The following is an 18282-nucleotide window of genomic DNA, read 5'->3' as shown; positions in this document are numbered from 1 at the left end:
CAGTATATAGAAATTCGACTACAGATTAGCGATCCGCAAATAAATCTATTTTTTCTTAATTATAAAAGAGGTAAATGTACGAAACACGTGGTAGGATTAAACAAAATAGGCGGTGTTCCGAAACAAATAGCCGAATATTTAAAGTTACCAGATTCCAAAATATACACAGCTCACTGTTTAAGACGAACTTCTGCCACTATTTTGGTAGATGCCGGTGGTGATTTAATGGCTCTTAAACGACATCGCGGATGAAAATCTTCAACAACGGCCGAAGGATATGTCGATGAATCAATAAATAATAAGACGTCAACATCCAATAGAATTATAAATTCAATTGAAAGTAATTTACAGACCTTTACATACACTGAAAATACCAATGTTCAAAAAGAACACACCGTACAGTTTACGTTATCTCACCATTCACCACGTATTATTGAACAACCGCCAAACTCGGATAAGGGTATAATTATAAATAATTGCCAAAATTTTAAAATTAATTATTATAAATAAATGTTTAATTTAAATTGTTCCCGAATTTTGTTAAATAAATAAAATTTACTTGTTATACTTTTTATTTTTATAACTTAAAATAATCGTTAAAAAAGTATAGTACACAACTTGAGTTGTAAGCTTATTGCATGCTTGTATTATAAAATTACCGCGCTTGCCGTTACAACTCTCGTTATGTAATATACTACTAGTAACGTTCTGTACTAACTGTAGTAACTAGTAACGAATGTTCTGTATTATTACTTAGAATTAATTTGAAGTAGAAAGGAATTTGAGTGTAAAGCAAAGAATTGAAATACTCACGATGATTGGGTAGACAAATAGCGCGAACTCGGATGGAAGTGTGTAATTTATCTAATGATAAATTAAAATGATCCAGAAAGACCCATAATGCAGTCAACAGGACGTAAGATTAAAAAGAAATTTCGAGAAACTGGTGCGGTTGTAAATGCACGCAAATCAGGTCGTCCCTCTGTAATTTATGATACAACATTAGATGTTCTATTTGCTTTTGAGAAGGTGAGCGCACACTTCTAGTCGTAAGGTTAGTCGTGATCTCGATGTTTGCAAAACAACGGTACACAAAGTAATAAAACTTGAAAAATTGCACCCATTTTGATGCACACTTGTACAGGAACTAAACGAGGTTGATCCAGATAAAAAAATACAATTTTGCGAAATAATCATGGATAACTGCCACCGAAACCCTCTTTTGGTTCAAAATATTATTTTTTCTGATGATTCTATTCACATTAAATGGCGAGATCAACCGTCAGAATTGTAGATACTGGGCAAGAGAAAACCTTAACTGGATGCGGGAACATCATATACAATACCCGCAAAAGGTAAACGAAGGGACTGGCATTGTAAGAAATATAATCATCGGACCCTACTTTTTCGAAGGTAATTTAAACGGGCCAGCATACCTTCAGTTTTTAAGTGGGTATCTCGTACTTACTTTATTACCTAATTTACTCCCCAGTAGAATTAATCCTGGAGGTTTTGATGAAAGTTTATGGTTTCAACAGAATGATGCGCCTCCGCATTATGCTGTAGACATTCGAAGGTACCTAAACGAAATTTTTCCGAACAGGTGGATTGGAAGACGTGAACATATTGAATGGCCAGCCAGATCGGCAGACCTTAATCCTTTGGATTATTTTATGTGGGGTCATTTGAAGAAGGTTCTGCTGCAAAGATTTGTACAACATTTGGGTTACTGTAAAATACAACAAGGACTAAAATTAGAACATTTAAGATAAAGTCATGTATTAATTATTACTGGATTACTTTTAAGTTATTTATTCTAATTACTTACTTATAAATTATTAATATTAGAAATCAATAAAAACTAATTTTCTAAACGCATGTATTTCAAATTATATCCGTCAAACTCCCAGTATTATACTTTTTTGGAATTAGCTCATTTTTTTCGATTTAAAAATATGGTTTGTTGCATTTGAAAATAGAGCCGATGACGTCATTACCTTAACCTGTATCACCTTGTATAATGAAATTTTATAGTAAAATGTAAAACATTAAATTAAAAATCGGCATGTTTTAGATTTTTTTCAAAACGGCTTTTCATTTAGGAAATATCGAATTTATTTCATACTTTACGGACACACTATATATATATATATATATATATATATATATATATATATATATATATATATATATATATATATATATATATATAGAATGAAGAAGAACAAACTCTGGATTTTTCATTATCAAAATAGAGGACTTCCTGTTCGTGTTGACGACATTAGGGACTCCGATAAAACATTTTTAAAGAGTAACCCTAGAGTGGATCCATTTGTTGAATATGGACCAGGTAGAACATGGCTATCTGCATTTTTGAAGCGCAATCCTAACATTTCCCTAAGGACTTTAGAGGGAGTTATATCAGCAATTTTAAACATTTACCAAAGAGACATTACCAAATGGTTTGATATCATAAAATCTTATCTAGATAAAATAGAAATTGAAGATGTTCCTGACGACCCAACAAGGATCTTCAATGGACATGAGACATGTTTTTTTTATGTCCCAAAAATAAAAAGGTTTTGGCTATGAAGGGTTTCAGAAATGTTTATGAAATTGAACATAACCCAATAGATAGATAATTTACTGGTGTTTACATTTAGTATTTAAACTGATATCGCCAATTTGTTTATATATTATTTATGAGTAAAAAATGACGCTCAATCTTTTGCATATTTTCTTTTTTTACATACTGTTATCACCAAATTTATTAAAAGCAGCTGTTAGCACCGGGTAGCGGGTAGGAACTCCTCTGGATAGTCCTATCAGGGAAAATGAATCAATCCCTGCCCTCCGCAGATTTCAGGGGTTTCCTAACCCGGGAAACTAGTACCTGCTTAGGGTCCCTTATCCAGGGTCACGGATGAAGTCCACAACGGCAGACACGGCGGAGAAGAATACCTTCGGTACGGCGTGGATGGCGGAAGTGGCAATCCCCTGATTTTAGGGATTGTATAGAATCACTCTCCAACCCGCTCGGCAAGCGTGGCGTTTTAAATATGCTAAAACCTCCCAAGTTGAAGATGTCGAGTATCAATACGAAATTACCCCAGGTGAGTAGAGTTAAACACTCAGAATCTCACACTGAACAATCAGTCAGCCTCATGGATTCTGGGGAAGGCAAATATTCGACTGAATCAAATAAGAAAAACTATTCATCACTGCGTCGTATAGCCACTTACAATATAAGAACTATGAGGACCCAAGAACACCTTGACGAACTAGAACAAGAACTCTCAAATATCAAATGGGATATAATTGGACTGTGTGAAACTCGCTTACCAGGAGAAGTATGTACCATCTTAAAATCTGGTCACCACCTATACCAGAAAAGCTCCGTAGAAAATCATCACATAGGCGATGCAGCGTTCCTGATAAACAAACGAGCTCCCTATAAAGTAACGAAGTTCTGTGCAGTATCAAACAGAGTCATATATCTTGTCATCGCTTTGAACAGCAGATACAGCTTACAGATAATACATGGATATGCACCGACAGGAAACAGACGAGGAAGCTGAATCATTTTACGAGGATCTGACAACAGCAAGGAACCAAGAAAAATCACACTTCGTAATAATCACAGGAGATTTTAATGCAAAAATTGGAACAAAAGAAGAGGGCGATACACAATATATCTGTCGCTTTGGGCTGGACAACAGGAACGAAAGGGGTGAGATGTTGTACAACTACTTAAACAACGAAAATTTATTTTGTCTCAACACTTTCTTTAAAAAATCTAAACAACGTAAATGGACATGGATCAGCCCAGACAAGAAAACTAAGAACGAAATAGACTATATACTATCCAATAACAAAAACATATGCACCGACGTGACAGTACTAAACAAATTCTATACCAAAAGTGACCATAGATTGGTTAGAGCGAATATTAAAATACAGACGAGAGTAGAACGAAACAAACTTATTAAACGAGAACGATTCGATAGTAACCTATCGAGCAGGCTGGATTCAGAAAACATTTTAGTACCATAGACCACTTGCACACCGTAAGAACACTGATAGAAAAATGCACCGAGTATAATGTTCCAATTCATATGGCGTTCGTCGATTTCCATAAAGCATTCGATTCCATCGAATTATGGGCAGTACTTGAATCTCTAGAAAATGCACGTATAGATTCAAGATACACTAACATAATTAAAAACATATATGAAAATGCCACCATGCAGATAAAGCTGGACGAAAGCACAAAAACTAATCCCATAAGACTACAACGGGGAGTAAGACAAGGAGACACCATCTCTCCCAAACTATTTACCCTTGATCTAGAAGACATTTTAAAGAAACTAGAATGGAACAATAAGGGTATCAACGTCGACGGATTATACTTAAACCACTTGCGATTCGCAGATGACATAGTTTTAATAGCCGACAATATCCAAGAACTAAATGATATGTTACAACAATTAAATGCAGTTTCAGGAGCGGTAGGCTTAAAAATGAACTACAGCAAAACAAAAATACTGAGCCGAGACCAGACAAGTGTAACAATACAAAATCATACCATAGAAAATGTTGAACATTATGTATATCTAGGTCATGTTATCAAACTAGGAAAACCAAATCAAGATGCTGAAATTAAAAGAAGAACACAACTGGCATGGGGCGCTTTCGGCAAATTAGCATATATCTTGAAAAACACCTCCATTCCTGTAAACTTAAAGAAAAAGGTGTATAACACATGCATACTACCAGTTTGTACCTACGGCTTGGAGACAGTAGTCCTTACCAAAAAATCTGCTAAAAAATTAGAAACAACGCAAAGAGCAATGGAACGAATCATGCTTGGAATATCACTAAGAGACAAGATTAGAAACACCGAGATAAGACGTAGAACGAAGATTAGGGATATTGTGGAAGAAATTGCAAAAATGAAATGGCGCTGGGCAGGTCACGTAGCCCGATATAATGACAACAGGTGGACACGGAGAATTCTAGAATGGAGACCAAGGACGACAACAAGAAGCACGGGAAGACCTCAAAAAAGATGGGTAGATGACATAAGAACAGTGGCAGGCAAACAGTGGATTAGATCCGCGCAAGATAGAGAAAGATGGAAGCAATTGGGAGAGACCTACATTTAGGAGTGGATGGAAAATGGTTGACAAAGAAGAAGAAGAAGCTGTTAGATACCTGTATCAACGAATGTCACCAGAAAATCCTTAGTTCGCTGGTCTAAAATTATAAACAAATTAACGGCTTTCTGTATTTTTTTTAATTAAGCAGATTATAAATAAACTAAGAAATAAAAACATGCTAATAGAAATACTACTTCCCTTTCGTTATTACAAAGTCAATGCGCGTTATAAACACTGAATAGTAAATTTATAAATATAAATATACTAAATTTATTTACAATTCCTAGCATATGTTAAAGAAACTAGTTTATATAATATATATTGTGAATAAGCAAGTTTTATGTCAAATGTCGTTCGATAAAACCTTCTTTAAATAATTTGTTCAATTTACTTTACAAAAGCAATTTACCACTCACCTGTAACAAGGCTACATCCTTTTTATCGTCGTACGGTACGAGTTCGAAAAACAGAATAAGACTGATGATCGTGACAGCTAGTACCAATATTCCACTAAACAATCCTCTCTGTGTTTGAGCACAATCGACTGAAAATTGACTTTGACTCCTGCCGTAAATTACGTTAGAGCCACTTTGTCTTGATATTTCAGTTGAGAGGTCTCTAGAAGCTTCTGGAAATTAGATTGCAACAGTAAACAAAATTTAGGTTCGCCGCATACCCTCAAATCAAAATTGAAGTTAAAAGCCACGACAAATATTTTTGATGGTTTATGCGAAATGCACTTGGTTATTGAGTTAATGACCTTATTTGAGAGAGCTCTTTGTACTGCTTTGTGTATAGAATTTATTGACTAATTTGATATAATTTAATATACGTAAAAGAGAATTCATGTAACTTTTATATTGATCTAATAAAATGCAAGTTTTATGTTTATAACAATTTTTTTATTTTCTAAATACAGTGTGTCTCTAAAGTTTCTCCCGATGAAGTAATATTTTCTGAACCATTAAACTTAAATTAATAAAACTTTGGGTAATTAAACTACGACATTTTTTAAAACTTTTATTGATACTTTAGGTACATAATCTGGATCTCATAAAAAAAGATGGAAGACATTTGGTAGAATTATTTTGAATTTTATTATATAGCAGGTAATAGGGGAGACCGGGGCATAGTAGTCACATTTTTCTAAAATATAGCCCATCATTTTTATTATGCACTATAGATCCAAAATCTCTACGGTACTATCAACTATGGTCTAAAAAGCATTATCTAACATAAAAATTAATATCTTGAGTATTGGTATAAAATCAGGACCCTTAAGCTAGCGGGGACAAATGAGCGGAATCCTTAACCGGAATCCTTAGCGGAAACTTTAACCTACGTAATATTTTTTCACCCATTTTTCACTAATTTATTACCACCCTAATAATTGTTCACCACCACACTACACTTAATGGGAGCGATTCTGCTGGCTTAAGGTTCAAGTTAGCAGAATTCAGAAAAAAAACTTTTTGCCGATGGCATTTTTTCTACTAACGACCTAGGAGGCTTCGTGCTCTAACTGAGTTTTACCTTCCCTATCTTATCTTGGTTTCCAAAGTCCATGATTAGTAATAGATCCTCTGTGGCTTGTTCTTGCCATGAAGAATTTCTAAGGATATTCTGATATACATTGGATGTAGTGGTTTCCCTTTATCTTCTGCATGTTTTTTATGCTGTTGACTACTTTTTAGTTTTTTCACCTTCGGAGACAATTTCTTAATCCCACAACAAAATAGTGCTCTACAACTTACCAACTCATCCGCTTGAAGTCGTTGGTCAATAAGTAGGGGATTGCTTATACCGGAAATTACTTTACTTTAAGTAAAATTTTTGCCGAAAAAGTGTTATAAAAATCAACCGAGGAGTAAGACAAGGAAACACAATATCTCCAAAACTATTTACAGCTGCCCTAGAAGATATATTTAAGTCAATAGACTGGGAAAATAAGGGAATCCCTATTAACGGAAGATACTTGAACCATCTTAGATACGCAGATGATGTAGTACTAATAGCCGACACATGGAATGCACTGAATACGATGATTAGGAAGCTACACATAGAATCCCTAAAAAAAGGACTGAAAATGAATTTCAGCAAAACTAAACTAATGTCAAACAAAGATGACAAACCCATGATAAACATCGAAGGGACAGAGATAGAACACGTAGATGAATATACATATCGGGGTCAAAATGTCAAGGTAAGCAAAGAAAATCAGACTACCGAAATAAGCAGACATGTAAAAATGGGATGGGTAGCATTTGGAAGACTCTCATACGTACTTAAAAATAAAAATATACCTCAAAGACTGCGAACCAAAGTATTTAATTCCTGTATCCTACCTGTACTTACATATGGAGCTCAAACCTGGACATTCACTAAAATAACATGGAGAAGATCAGAAAAACTCAGAGAACTATGGAACGATAGATGCTGAGTATCTCACTCAAAGACCATAAAACCAATGAAAACATTCGTAATAGAACAAAAGTAAAAGATGCTGTCGAACTGGCAGCTAAACTAAAATGAAAATGGGTTGGACATAACGATCGTCTTACGGATGGCCGATGGAATAAAGAAATTGGGAATTGGCGGCCATATGAAGCCAAAAGACCACGAAGAAGACCGCAAATGCGATGGAGCGACGATATTAAAAGAACTGCAGGACCAATGTGGAAACGTCTTACAAACAACAGAGATGGATGGCGAGAATTAGGAGAAGCCTATATTCGGCAATCCGAATACAGAAAAGGTCTTAAAAAAACATTTTTGCTATATTTAGCTATCCTCATACTAAGTTCACTCTGCAGACCAATACAGTTGCCGGTATTTAGTATGGTACAGGGAGCCAGAAGTCAGAGTTAGGTGTCTGCCGAGAACCAGTTATCAAGAACCATGTTCCGTTTATGACGCTCGATGTGGTCGTTTTGATAAAAGGTGTTACTTCTCTTACATAATTCTACACCCCCAATAACTAAAAAGATCGACTTATACCACAATCGTATAATAAACGTAGATTTAAATCGGATAGTAACTTGTTAGTCTAGACATTTTGTACTAAAAGATGAATGTAGGGTATACACAAAACTACTTTTGTGATCGAGGTATGGTACGTTGTAAGGATTAAACGACGCCCTTGAAATCTGAAGTCTAACTTCAGAACTATTTATAATCTAGAAAGCGTAAATAAATTATAACCAAAAACATTGATACAATATTAGCATAATAAATTAAATTTTCTATGAGAACATCCTTATTGGACGATACACCACCGTAAAAGTTACTTTTTCGGATAAATCTAAATTTAGTTTGTAATTCTCGGGATAATACTGTTTTAAACAATCTTAATTAACGTTATGCACAATGGCATAGACGAAATAACATCTTAAAAAAATGAAACGCGCATTTGTTGATTCGTATTTCATTTTTAAGGATTAAAAACTATCAGCGTCTTACTCATTTAACCCATCTTCCCGAAACGAAAATAACGCAAAAATAGACAAAGAGAATAAAAATGTTTAGTAATCCTGGTAAATGAAGCTAAAAATCTAATTATGAACTCACTTAAAATACGAAAGATCTACTACAAAAAGAGGTATGCTCTAACACTCCTTCGTACTTGTTAAGTATTAGTTTTCTGTCTTCTAATTTTTTATTTAAAAAATGAAAATTTGAGCCAAATTCGCTACAGCGAAAATTAAAATGAGTTATACAGGGGATTAGAAAATATAAAGAAAGATGTGTAACTAGAAACAACTGCTAGTCGTTAAAGGATTATTTAAAAGTGTACCATTGTAACTTTGCAATGTAGCACATCTTATAGTATTAACATGGTAATTATTTTTAGTATTTCTATATTAACCACTATACTTAATAAAAATTAATATCAATTTTAATCAAAAATACTGACAATTTTTTGTTAAAATTTTTTAATCAAAAATTTTCTATTCGCTCCGTGCGTGACTGACGCGACATCTACCGCCTTCATCTGTCAGTTTTGGACCTCCCAATTTGAGGTTAAACATATGTTAAATAGATACGAAATTGACAAGTATTAATAATTAGTTTTTTAATTATATTTTGTCAGTTTATGTACAAAATAAATTTAGTATTAAAAACTGGGTTTCTAAAAATTCATCAACTTTATTTTTCAACCCCAAACGGAAAAGAAAGGGAAAATCTAGTACTGGCAAATCAAGTTTTTGCATGTGGAAGAGCCTGTAATTAAAAACTATATTAGTAAAAATTATGATATAAAAGCTAAAGTCATCTGGCAGGCTGCAATTAGCTCGAAGCCTTATGAAATATCATTTAAGGTAAATTATTTAAATTTTTCCTATTTCAATTGCATAAAAATGAAATTATGTGATATTTACTTTTTCATATTAATAGCACGAGTCCATCTTTTTCTTTTCTCTAATTTATATGTAATCTTGTATGTAATCTATGTAATTAATAAAAACTTGATTTGCCAGTACTAGATTTTTCCCTTTCTTTTCTGTTTGGGGTTGAAAAGACAAAGTTGATGAATTTTTAGAAACCCATTTTTTAATACTAAATTTATTTTGTACATAAACTGAAAAACTATATTTAAAAAACTAATTATTAATACTTGTCAATTTCGTATCTATTTAATATATGTTTAACCTTAAATTGGGAGGCCCAAAACTGTCAGATTAATGCGCTAGATGTCGCGTCAGTCACGCACGGAGCGAATAGAGACTGTTCAATTTTTTTTTGAAGATATATTTGACTGTTCAATTTTTTTTTTTTTTGAAGATATATTGTTTTCTTTTTATAACACAACATTTAGTTTACCCCAGGATGTATTTTGTTGAAGGGTGATCCATTAACCATAAATATTCTTGTTTTGTGTCAAAATATCAAGTGCTTTGTTAAATACCTGAAGGTAATAAATGAATATCTGGCGCCCATAAACGAATATTTATTCGTTGGTGGATTCCTTTTTGAACCTTGAAAAGCAATTTCTTTAAGAGAATATTCTTCCCCTTAGAGGTTAAAAGTTTTCAATAAATTTAATTTTTATTAGCCGGAGTATCGAGTTTGAGTAAAGTATTGAGTACTATCCTAATAATTACGTTTAAAGAGTGTAATTTTATTTTTTATAAAATAACACATAATTATGTGTTTATAGGTTTAGACAGAGCGTGAGTAGGTTCAGTAGTTTTTTAAGCCAAAACAGACTGACTTGTGTCCATACATTAAAAATACACTTAACCTTAAAACCACAACGTGCGTAGGGTTTTGGCTGTGATTCCTCGTAGATTTTCATAACGGTCGAAAATAAGAAGTCGTTTCTTGCCTTTTGATCCCACGTTGTGCTTTAAGTTATAGTTTTTTTTTCAGAGTAAGGTTAGATATTTATTTTGTTTCTTTTTATCGTAATTATTATTATAGTAAAATGGATGATAAAAATCTATAACTTGCTAAAAAAGAAAATTGTATGAAAGAAGGCATCCTTTTACGGAAAAGGAACTTTGAGACGAGCTATACAAAGACGAATCGAGTGAAAATATTAGTGACCAGGAGTCATATCTTAAAGAAAATAGTAAAGATAAAGATAAATGTTTATATAACGATTCCACACCTGGTGAATATACATTACAAGAAGAACATGAGGAGATAGAAAACAATGAAGATGTTATAAACATTTTTTTTTCTCCCTGAGCCCGTCTGATCAAGAAGATCTCCGTTATCACTGAAGTTAAAACTTAAGAGTCTAGAATTTTTGTACCCCGTAGAAGTTTGTATAGGCCCTTTGCTAGGTGTGTCCTAAATATACCAGGGTCCCTTCTTAATTGGCCAAAGTTTTTGTCTTTGACGGTTCAGCGCCTCGTAGTCGCATAATACATGTCTTACAGTTTCTAGTTCCTTACCACACAGTCTGCAGTTAACGTCTTCATTGTAAATACTTATTTTATTCAGGAATTTTCTTACTGGTTCATGCCCAGTTAACATTCCTGTTACCGTTCTCAGTTTGTTTCTGCTAATATAAAGCAGTTCCTCTATTTTTTTACATGGTCCACCAATAAAGATTTTTCCATGTGTTTGTTTTGGGATGCTCTCCCAATATCGCTCATGACTCTCTCTGATCTAGGCCTCTACAGCCCTACGAACTGTAGCCTTTGGTATTACCAGAGTTACAGCTAGTTTATTTGATTCGTTCAATCCTCTTTTTGCAAGTTGATCTGCTTTTTCGTTGCCTTCGATGCCCTGATGTCCTGGCTTGTGATGCTGATATCTGTCCTCTCATTGCAAAGTTTCAGTGATTGTTTTATTCTGTAGGCTCACAATCTTGCTTCTCCTTATAATATTAAATGCAAGGAGGAAGGCAGGCCTAGTAGAGCCTCCAATGCTGCTGTTGGAGTAGTACGCATAGCACCAGTTATCCCCATACGCGAAAGTCTTTGCATCTTACTGAGTTTGGTTTTTGCAGCTATTTAAAGTATCTTAGTCTAACAAATCGCCGTTGCATAGGTAATTGAGGGTTTGATTACCATGGTCTACACCCATTGCACCATGTTCGGTTTTAATCCTAATTTCTTCCCATACATACGTCTGATCCTCATAAGTGTTGTAATTGTACTGCTTGGTATTGTTTCTAATTGTAAGTTATAGGTTAGTTTCAAGTCTAGTGTAACCCCGATATACTTTACCTCTCCTTTTGGCTGAATTGCTTGGCCCTGTAACTTTAGAGGACTCAATACATCTTTTTTCCTTCTGCGTGTGAAGGCGACTATGTGGATACGTGGGGACTTATATTTAGCTCCTCTCTAGTCCATTGTCTCACTAGTTCTAGAGCCTCGTTCATGCGATCTCTGACTACTGTATTGTACTTTCCTTGTAAGATGATTACCAAATCATTCGCATATCCAATTGTTTTGTGACCATTTATTTTAAAAGTTACTATTAGTCCGTCCATTACCAGAACTTCCCCTATGGACATCCTCTGTCGATACGGGCCAGCACGGTCTCTCCAAGGATGGTGGTATTTACCTCTACAATGCTAAGCATAGATTCTATCCAGTTCAAACATATGTCTTTGACTTCTTTGCGTCTCAAAGCATTGGTTATGGATGTTATCGAAGTGTTACTGAAAGCCCCCTTTATATCCAAAAAGGCTCCCGACATCACCTCTTTATTTTCAATTGTCTGTCACTTTTTTCTATTAGTCTGTGGACTATTGCCTAGAGTTATAGGCATGTTGTTCTTGAAGTATTGGAGTGAGTATTAATGTTTTATCCCTAATATACCCATCGAAGAGTTTCTCTAATGTCTTCTGTAGAAATGATTTCAGCCTCTCCACGCTTTAGGTATGTATTCAAAGGCTACACTTCTTCTGAGTACATTGCATATTCGGCTGTATAAAAGTTTCAGTTCCTTTTGTAATAACACTCGATATATACTAATCATTCCTGGTGCTTTATAGTGTTCGCATGAATTTATTGCCAATGCTACTTTTTTATAGTTTACAATCTTTTTAGCTGTCTATCAGTTAGTTCCTGAGGAACTCTGCAGAGCCTCGTTGCCTACTGATTTTCAATCAATTGGTGATTCAACTATTTGTGATCCAGGGAAGTGCACCCTGAAGAGTTCTTTAGTCGTGTTTTTTTTGTGTATTAGTATACTCGTCCTTATCATTTAGTAGTGAGTTAATTGGTTGTGTTTTCTTCTTTGAGAGCACCTTTTGAAGTCTAGCAAAAGCATGAGTACTTTCAAGTTCCTCACAGTGCTTCCTTCGTGTGTCTCTCTTGGCTTCTCTTGTAGCTGTATACTATTCCGTCCGTATGATTTTATATTCTCCTTATTTCTTGGTTACTTTGGCTCTGTTGAATAGTTTCTTTGTCCTCTTCCTCAACATAAACAGAATGGTAGCGTCATTTATCGTTTTTTCATCCTCGACAGATGTTGGTTTAGATCTTCTTTATAAGCCTTCCAGTTAGTTAAACGTGGGTTTCAATGAGTGATTTTTGCTACTTTTCTCTCTAAGGTGTATCTAATATGTCTATGGTTTTAGCAGCTCTCCTTCACAGATACATGTCATTCTGATATAAAATTGCTCAGGAGATTTGAGGCTATTGTAATGTCTATTACTTCCTTTCTACTTTTGATTATGAAAAACGGTTTTAATTTTATTTAATATATATATTCAGGGATTCTACAGTATTCACTACCTTCCCCCATTCAACTGTTTCCATCTCCCTCTGTTGTCCCATTCTCCTTCGTTTAGGCATATCTTACTCATGGCGTCGTCTACTTCGTTCCTCCAGGATCTTAGAAACCGTCCTCTTTTCGTCCTTCCTATGGGGCTTCATTCGGTCATTCTCTTTATCCATCTGCTATCGCTAGTTCTTCTTACATGTCCATACCACCTTAGTTTTTTTTGTTCTATATATGTTAGTATATCTGGTTCTGTTGATGTTCTTTGCTTTATTTCGTCATTACTTCTCGTATTCATTCTTGTTACTCTACAGCATCTTCGCAGGTATTTCATCTCTGTTGCTACTATCTTACTGCTGTTTTTCTTGTTTATAATCCAATTTTCAGCCGCAGATGTCATATAATACTTCGTACTAATGTTTTATAAATCTGTGTTTTGTCTTCATACTTAGGTGTCTATCCCACCATACTGAGTAAAGTTGTCGGATTTCTGTTCGTTCTTGTTTGTCCCAATTTTTGCTTAATTTCTTCCTCTGTTGTGGCCTTTTTCGTGATTTTAAACCCCCAGTATTTCAATTTATCCTTTCCTTTGATTGTAACGTTGTCGTCAATCTGTAGATCTTCTATGTATTCTTCACTTGTAGATAGGTACTCTGTTTTTGCGAGGTACCACATTTAAGATGTCCAAATTATTTGTCATCATAAATTATATAGAACGTTAATATTACGTAATACACAGAGAACCTACCGAAAACCTACAGAAAGTCGTTCCGGATTTTCTAGCCGTAGTAGTATTCACAGCGAAGGGTTACCGGCATCCCACATTGTGGTGGGTGTTCGTTTACCTCACGTTCTGGTTCCAGAGTTAATTATACAATTTAAACCGCACACTAACTCGAAACCTGCACAATCATAAAAATATCTAGAATGTTCTTAAGAATTAAAAAATTGAATAATGTTACATGATACATCCTATATATAAAAGTATTTTTTGAAAAAAATTGTAACAATAAATGCTATTGGATATGTATAAGTAATGTTTTGAATACGTCCCCGTTTAAATGTAATCTAATTTATTTCATTTGGTTGATGTACACTATATATTACACGATAATAATGATTGTAGCTAAATCATTGCTGTACTCGGTTTGCACATATTGGAAATTTGTCGACAGATTTGTTGTCAAAAACATAAAACACAAAAATTATAAAAGCCCATATTAGGGTGCTGTCTTATAAAGATAAAGATCACAAAAATTATAGTAATTATGGCAATATTACATGTCTGTATCTATCAATATGCATAAAATTTAATTAAGCAGACAAAGTAAAAATCCACAAAATTGGTAAGAGACAATCTATTGAATTGTAATAAATTAGTGACAAACAAAATACTACTTACATGCCGGTACAAGAATTATTAGGTAATGATTCGTGACACATAGTTCAAACTATCCTGTATTGCTGATGATGGGTGATCTTCGGTTAACGTTTTAACTGTCTGACAATTAGCAAGGAAGCTTCTTGATGAGAGAGATGTTAACAAATGAAATAGGGATAAGGTATATTTGATTGTTTGTTAAATGAAGTGATGTTTTATATTATTTAAATTATTAAAGGTTATTTATATTTATTCAAGATATATATTTTAGAGATGTGTGTTAATTTATTGAAATTTTTACAATAAGAGTACAGCTGTATGACAATGAATGAAATTAGATGTACTATTTTGTGGGTGTGCAATTTATTTGACTTGTAATTATCAAACTTTTTTTGGTAAAGTGCATTTGATTTATATTTTTTCAGAAAATTGTGATGTCATACATGTTAAAATTATAAAACTAGAACAATTAAGGACAATTAGGGACAAACAGAACACAATTAAAAGGACAAAACATACATTAAATTTAAAAAAGGGGGGCTTATTGGCACTACAGCACTTTGTAGGAGACGAACTGGTAAAATTGAGTTTTTTTGTTGTCAAAGAGGTAAATTTAACAAGGTAATGCAGGTTAAAGTGTGACAATTCTTCTTCTATTTCTTAGTGTTGTAACTAAAGTTAAATAGTTTTAAAGCAAACAGACCTTGCTGAAATAGTAGTTAAACATTTAAATGGAAATGGTAAGCTAATATGTATAATATTGGCATACTTTCAACAATCACTAAATGAAATAAATTTAAATTTAAATGTGACATTTGTGGGTTTTTACTGTGTCTGCTTAATCAAATTTTATGCATATTGATAGATACAAACATGTAATATTGGCGTGAATCGAACCCCGGGTGAAGATGGAATAGTATCAGAAGCACTAAAAATTGGAGGGGATGTATTACTTGAAAAAATTAAACAACTTTTCAATATCTGCCTTCTCCTTAGCCTCCTCAGCCATATATATATAAGTTGTTTACGCGAATACTAGTTAAGAGAATGGAAAGAAAATTAGAGACTTATCAACCAAGGGAACAGGCAGGATTCCGAAAAAGTTACGGAACAAATGACCATCTACAAAGTATAAAAACCCTAATACAGAAAGCAGTGGAATACAATAAACCTCTAGTTCTAATATTTATCGATTTTCACAAAGCCTTTGACACAGTTGAGCTAAGCAAAATATTACAGGCGCTTAAAGAATGCAGGCTAGATTATAGATATACTAAATTATTATACAAAATATACCTGCAGGCAACAACCACTGTCAGATTACATACTAACAGTAATCGCATAAAAATAGAACGAGGGGTTAGACAAGGAGACCCAATGTCACCTAAACTTTTTAATACGTTGCTAGAACATGCTTTTAAGAATTTGGATTGGATGACAAAGGGAATAAAAATAGATGGAGAATATCAAAACAACTTACGTTTCGCCGATGATATACTTATAATAGCTGAAGATCTAGGTATGGCAAGACAGATGGTACAGGAACTCGTTGTGGCTACAGAAAGTGTAGGTTTAAATCTAAATATCTCGAAAACAAAAATCATGACAAATTTGGTACCAAACCAGAACATCAGTATTGGTGGGAAAGAAATAGAACTCGTAGATAGATATAAATACCTGGGACATGAAATTATGATTGGCAGGGATAACCAGACTCATGAACTGAAGAGAAGAATCGGCCTTGGGTGGGCAGCATTTGGAAAACTGAGAGAAACTTTTAAAAGTGAGCTGCCCACATGCCTAAAGAGAAAGGTATTTGATCAGTGCGTCCTCCCAGTCTTGACCTACGGAGCAGAAACACTTACCTTAACAAAAGCAGCAGCTACCAAACTGAGAGTCACGCAGAGAAGAATGGAGCGGTCCATGTTAGGAATAACTCTGCGAGACAGAATAACCAACGGAGACATCAGGAGAAGAACCGGAGTGACTGACATCATCGAGAAGATAGCCAGACTAAAATGGAGATGGGCAGGACACATAGCCAGAATGACAGATGGGCGATGGACAAAGAGGTTATTGGAATGGAGGCCAAGGGAAGACAAGAGAAGCGTCGGTCGACCACCTACAAGATGGACTGACGATTTAAGAAGACTCAATAAAAACTGGATAAAAGCGGCGCAAGATAGACGGGGTTGGAAACATGAGGAAGAGGCCTATGTTCAGCAGTGGACTCTTGAGGCTGGATGATGATGATGAATATTGGCGTAATTACTAAGTTGTTTGATCTTTATCTTGATAAGACAGCACCCTAATTTGGGCTTTTATAATTTCAGCGTTTAATTTACTTTGTACCGTTTGACCTTAAGATGCTTTGCAAAGTGTAGAAAGCGAAACCAGTGGTTTTGGTAGTAAAATTAAACTGATTGTGAGTAAGTCTTATTTTATTTCTTTTACCTAATTAAAAATAAAAATGTTTGAATTATAACGTACAGACTTACCTTTCTTTTTTTGAGAAGTACTTATTTTCCACATCAACAATAAAATCATTGTACACAAAAGATTATACTCCACTGCACATGAAGCTAAATGTGGTTCAATCTTCATTAAAATAGGAGTAATTAAATCAAATTTTTGACACGATTTTTCTTGATTGTGTTTCAGTCTCATTACATTTAAAAGTCTGCTTTCATATTGTTCAATCCGAAGAGCTTTCATAGATTTATTACTGTTTTTAGTAAAGGCTATGACAGTATCTGAAAGATCATGCACCGTTTGTTCTACAACAACTTGAAACCAATCACTCACATTGGTTGCAATCAGATGCATCAGTCCAAATTTGGCAATCAACTGGCTTTTTTGTACAGCTATAAACTAAACAGATAAATATACATTTTTAAATAACATAATATTTTTCTGAACCTATTTTCTTGTAGCATCTTTAGACCATTACTATTTTAATGGGAATACGCCACAATTGAACGTTAAAATAAGTTAATTGGCGATTCAAATGCCACTTCGCAAATTGTTGTCAAAATACAAACATTAATAAATTGTTAATAATTTATTAATGCTTGTATTTTGAGAACAATTTTTGAAGTGAAAATGAAACGTCAATGAACTTATTTTAAACTTAAATTGTGGCTTATTCCCTTGAAAATAGTAATTAATATAAAGCGCGTGGTGTTTGTGTGTATTAAGGTATAAAAAATGCTTATTAAAAGCTTAAAATTTTTATTGTAAAGAAGATCTTTTCGGAATTAAATCATTCCATCATCAGTTTAATAAAAAGTTGTTAAAAACATTGTATGGCCACATAAAAAACATTGGAAGGACATCCGTATTAAAAAATCCGCATGGTATTTATCAAGGTAAATGCAATAGACTGTTAACTTGATTATTAAAAACTGAAAATGGGGGCATCTTACATGACCCCCTTTAGTTGGTAAGGTTTTATAGACTTACATTACCTCTAATCTGTGCTGGAGTCTTGGGCTAACTGATAGAAAGATGGTATGAAAAATCAGTTAGTACCCGTCAATGTCACGTGACTATTCACTT

The 18282-nt window shown here is 34.0% G+C and overlaps 1 protein-coding gene across 1 annotated transcript in view; it reads right to left on the bottom strand.

Annotated features, from left to right (window-relative positions):
* LOC140443711 (proton channel OtopLc-like) overlaps nucleotides 1–18282 on the bottom strand; it is a 108029-nt gene that overhangs the window by 40369 nt on the left and 49378 nt on the right. Inside the window, exons 6-7 of the mRNA XM_072535097.1 lie at nucleotides 17223–17595; nucleotides 5576–5787 (exon numbers count right to left, since the gene is read on the bottom strand). Of these exons, the coding sequence (XP_072391198.1) occupies nucleotides 5576–5787; nucleotides 17223–17595 (585 nt within the window). The remainder of the gene's footprint in view (nucleotides 1–5575; nucleotides 5788–17222; nucleotides 17596–18282) is intronic.

The sequence above is a fragment of the Diabrotica undecimpunctata genome, chromosome 6, assembly GCF_040954645.1.
Source record: "Diabrotica undecimpunctata isolate CICGRU chromosome 6, icDiaUnde3, whole genome shotgun sequence".
NCBI classification, from domain to species: domain Eukaryota; kingdom Metazoa; phylum Arthropoda; class Insecta; order Coleoptera; family Chrysomelidae; genus Diabrotica; species Diabrotica undecimpunctata.
This window is presented reverse-complemented; position numbering and strand designations above follow the sequence as displayed.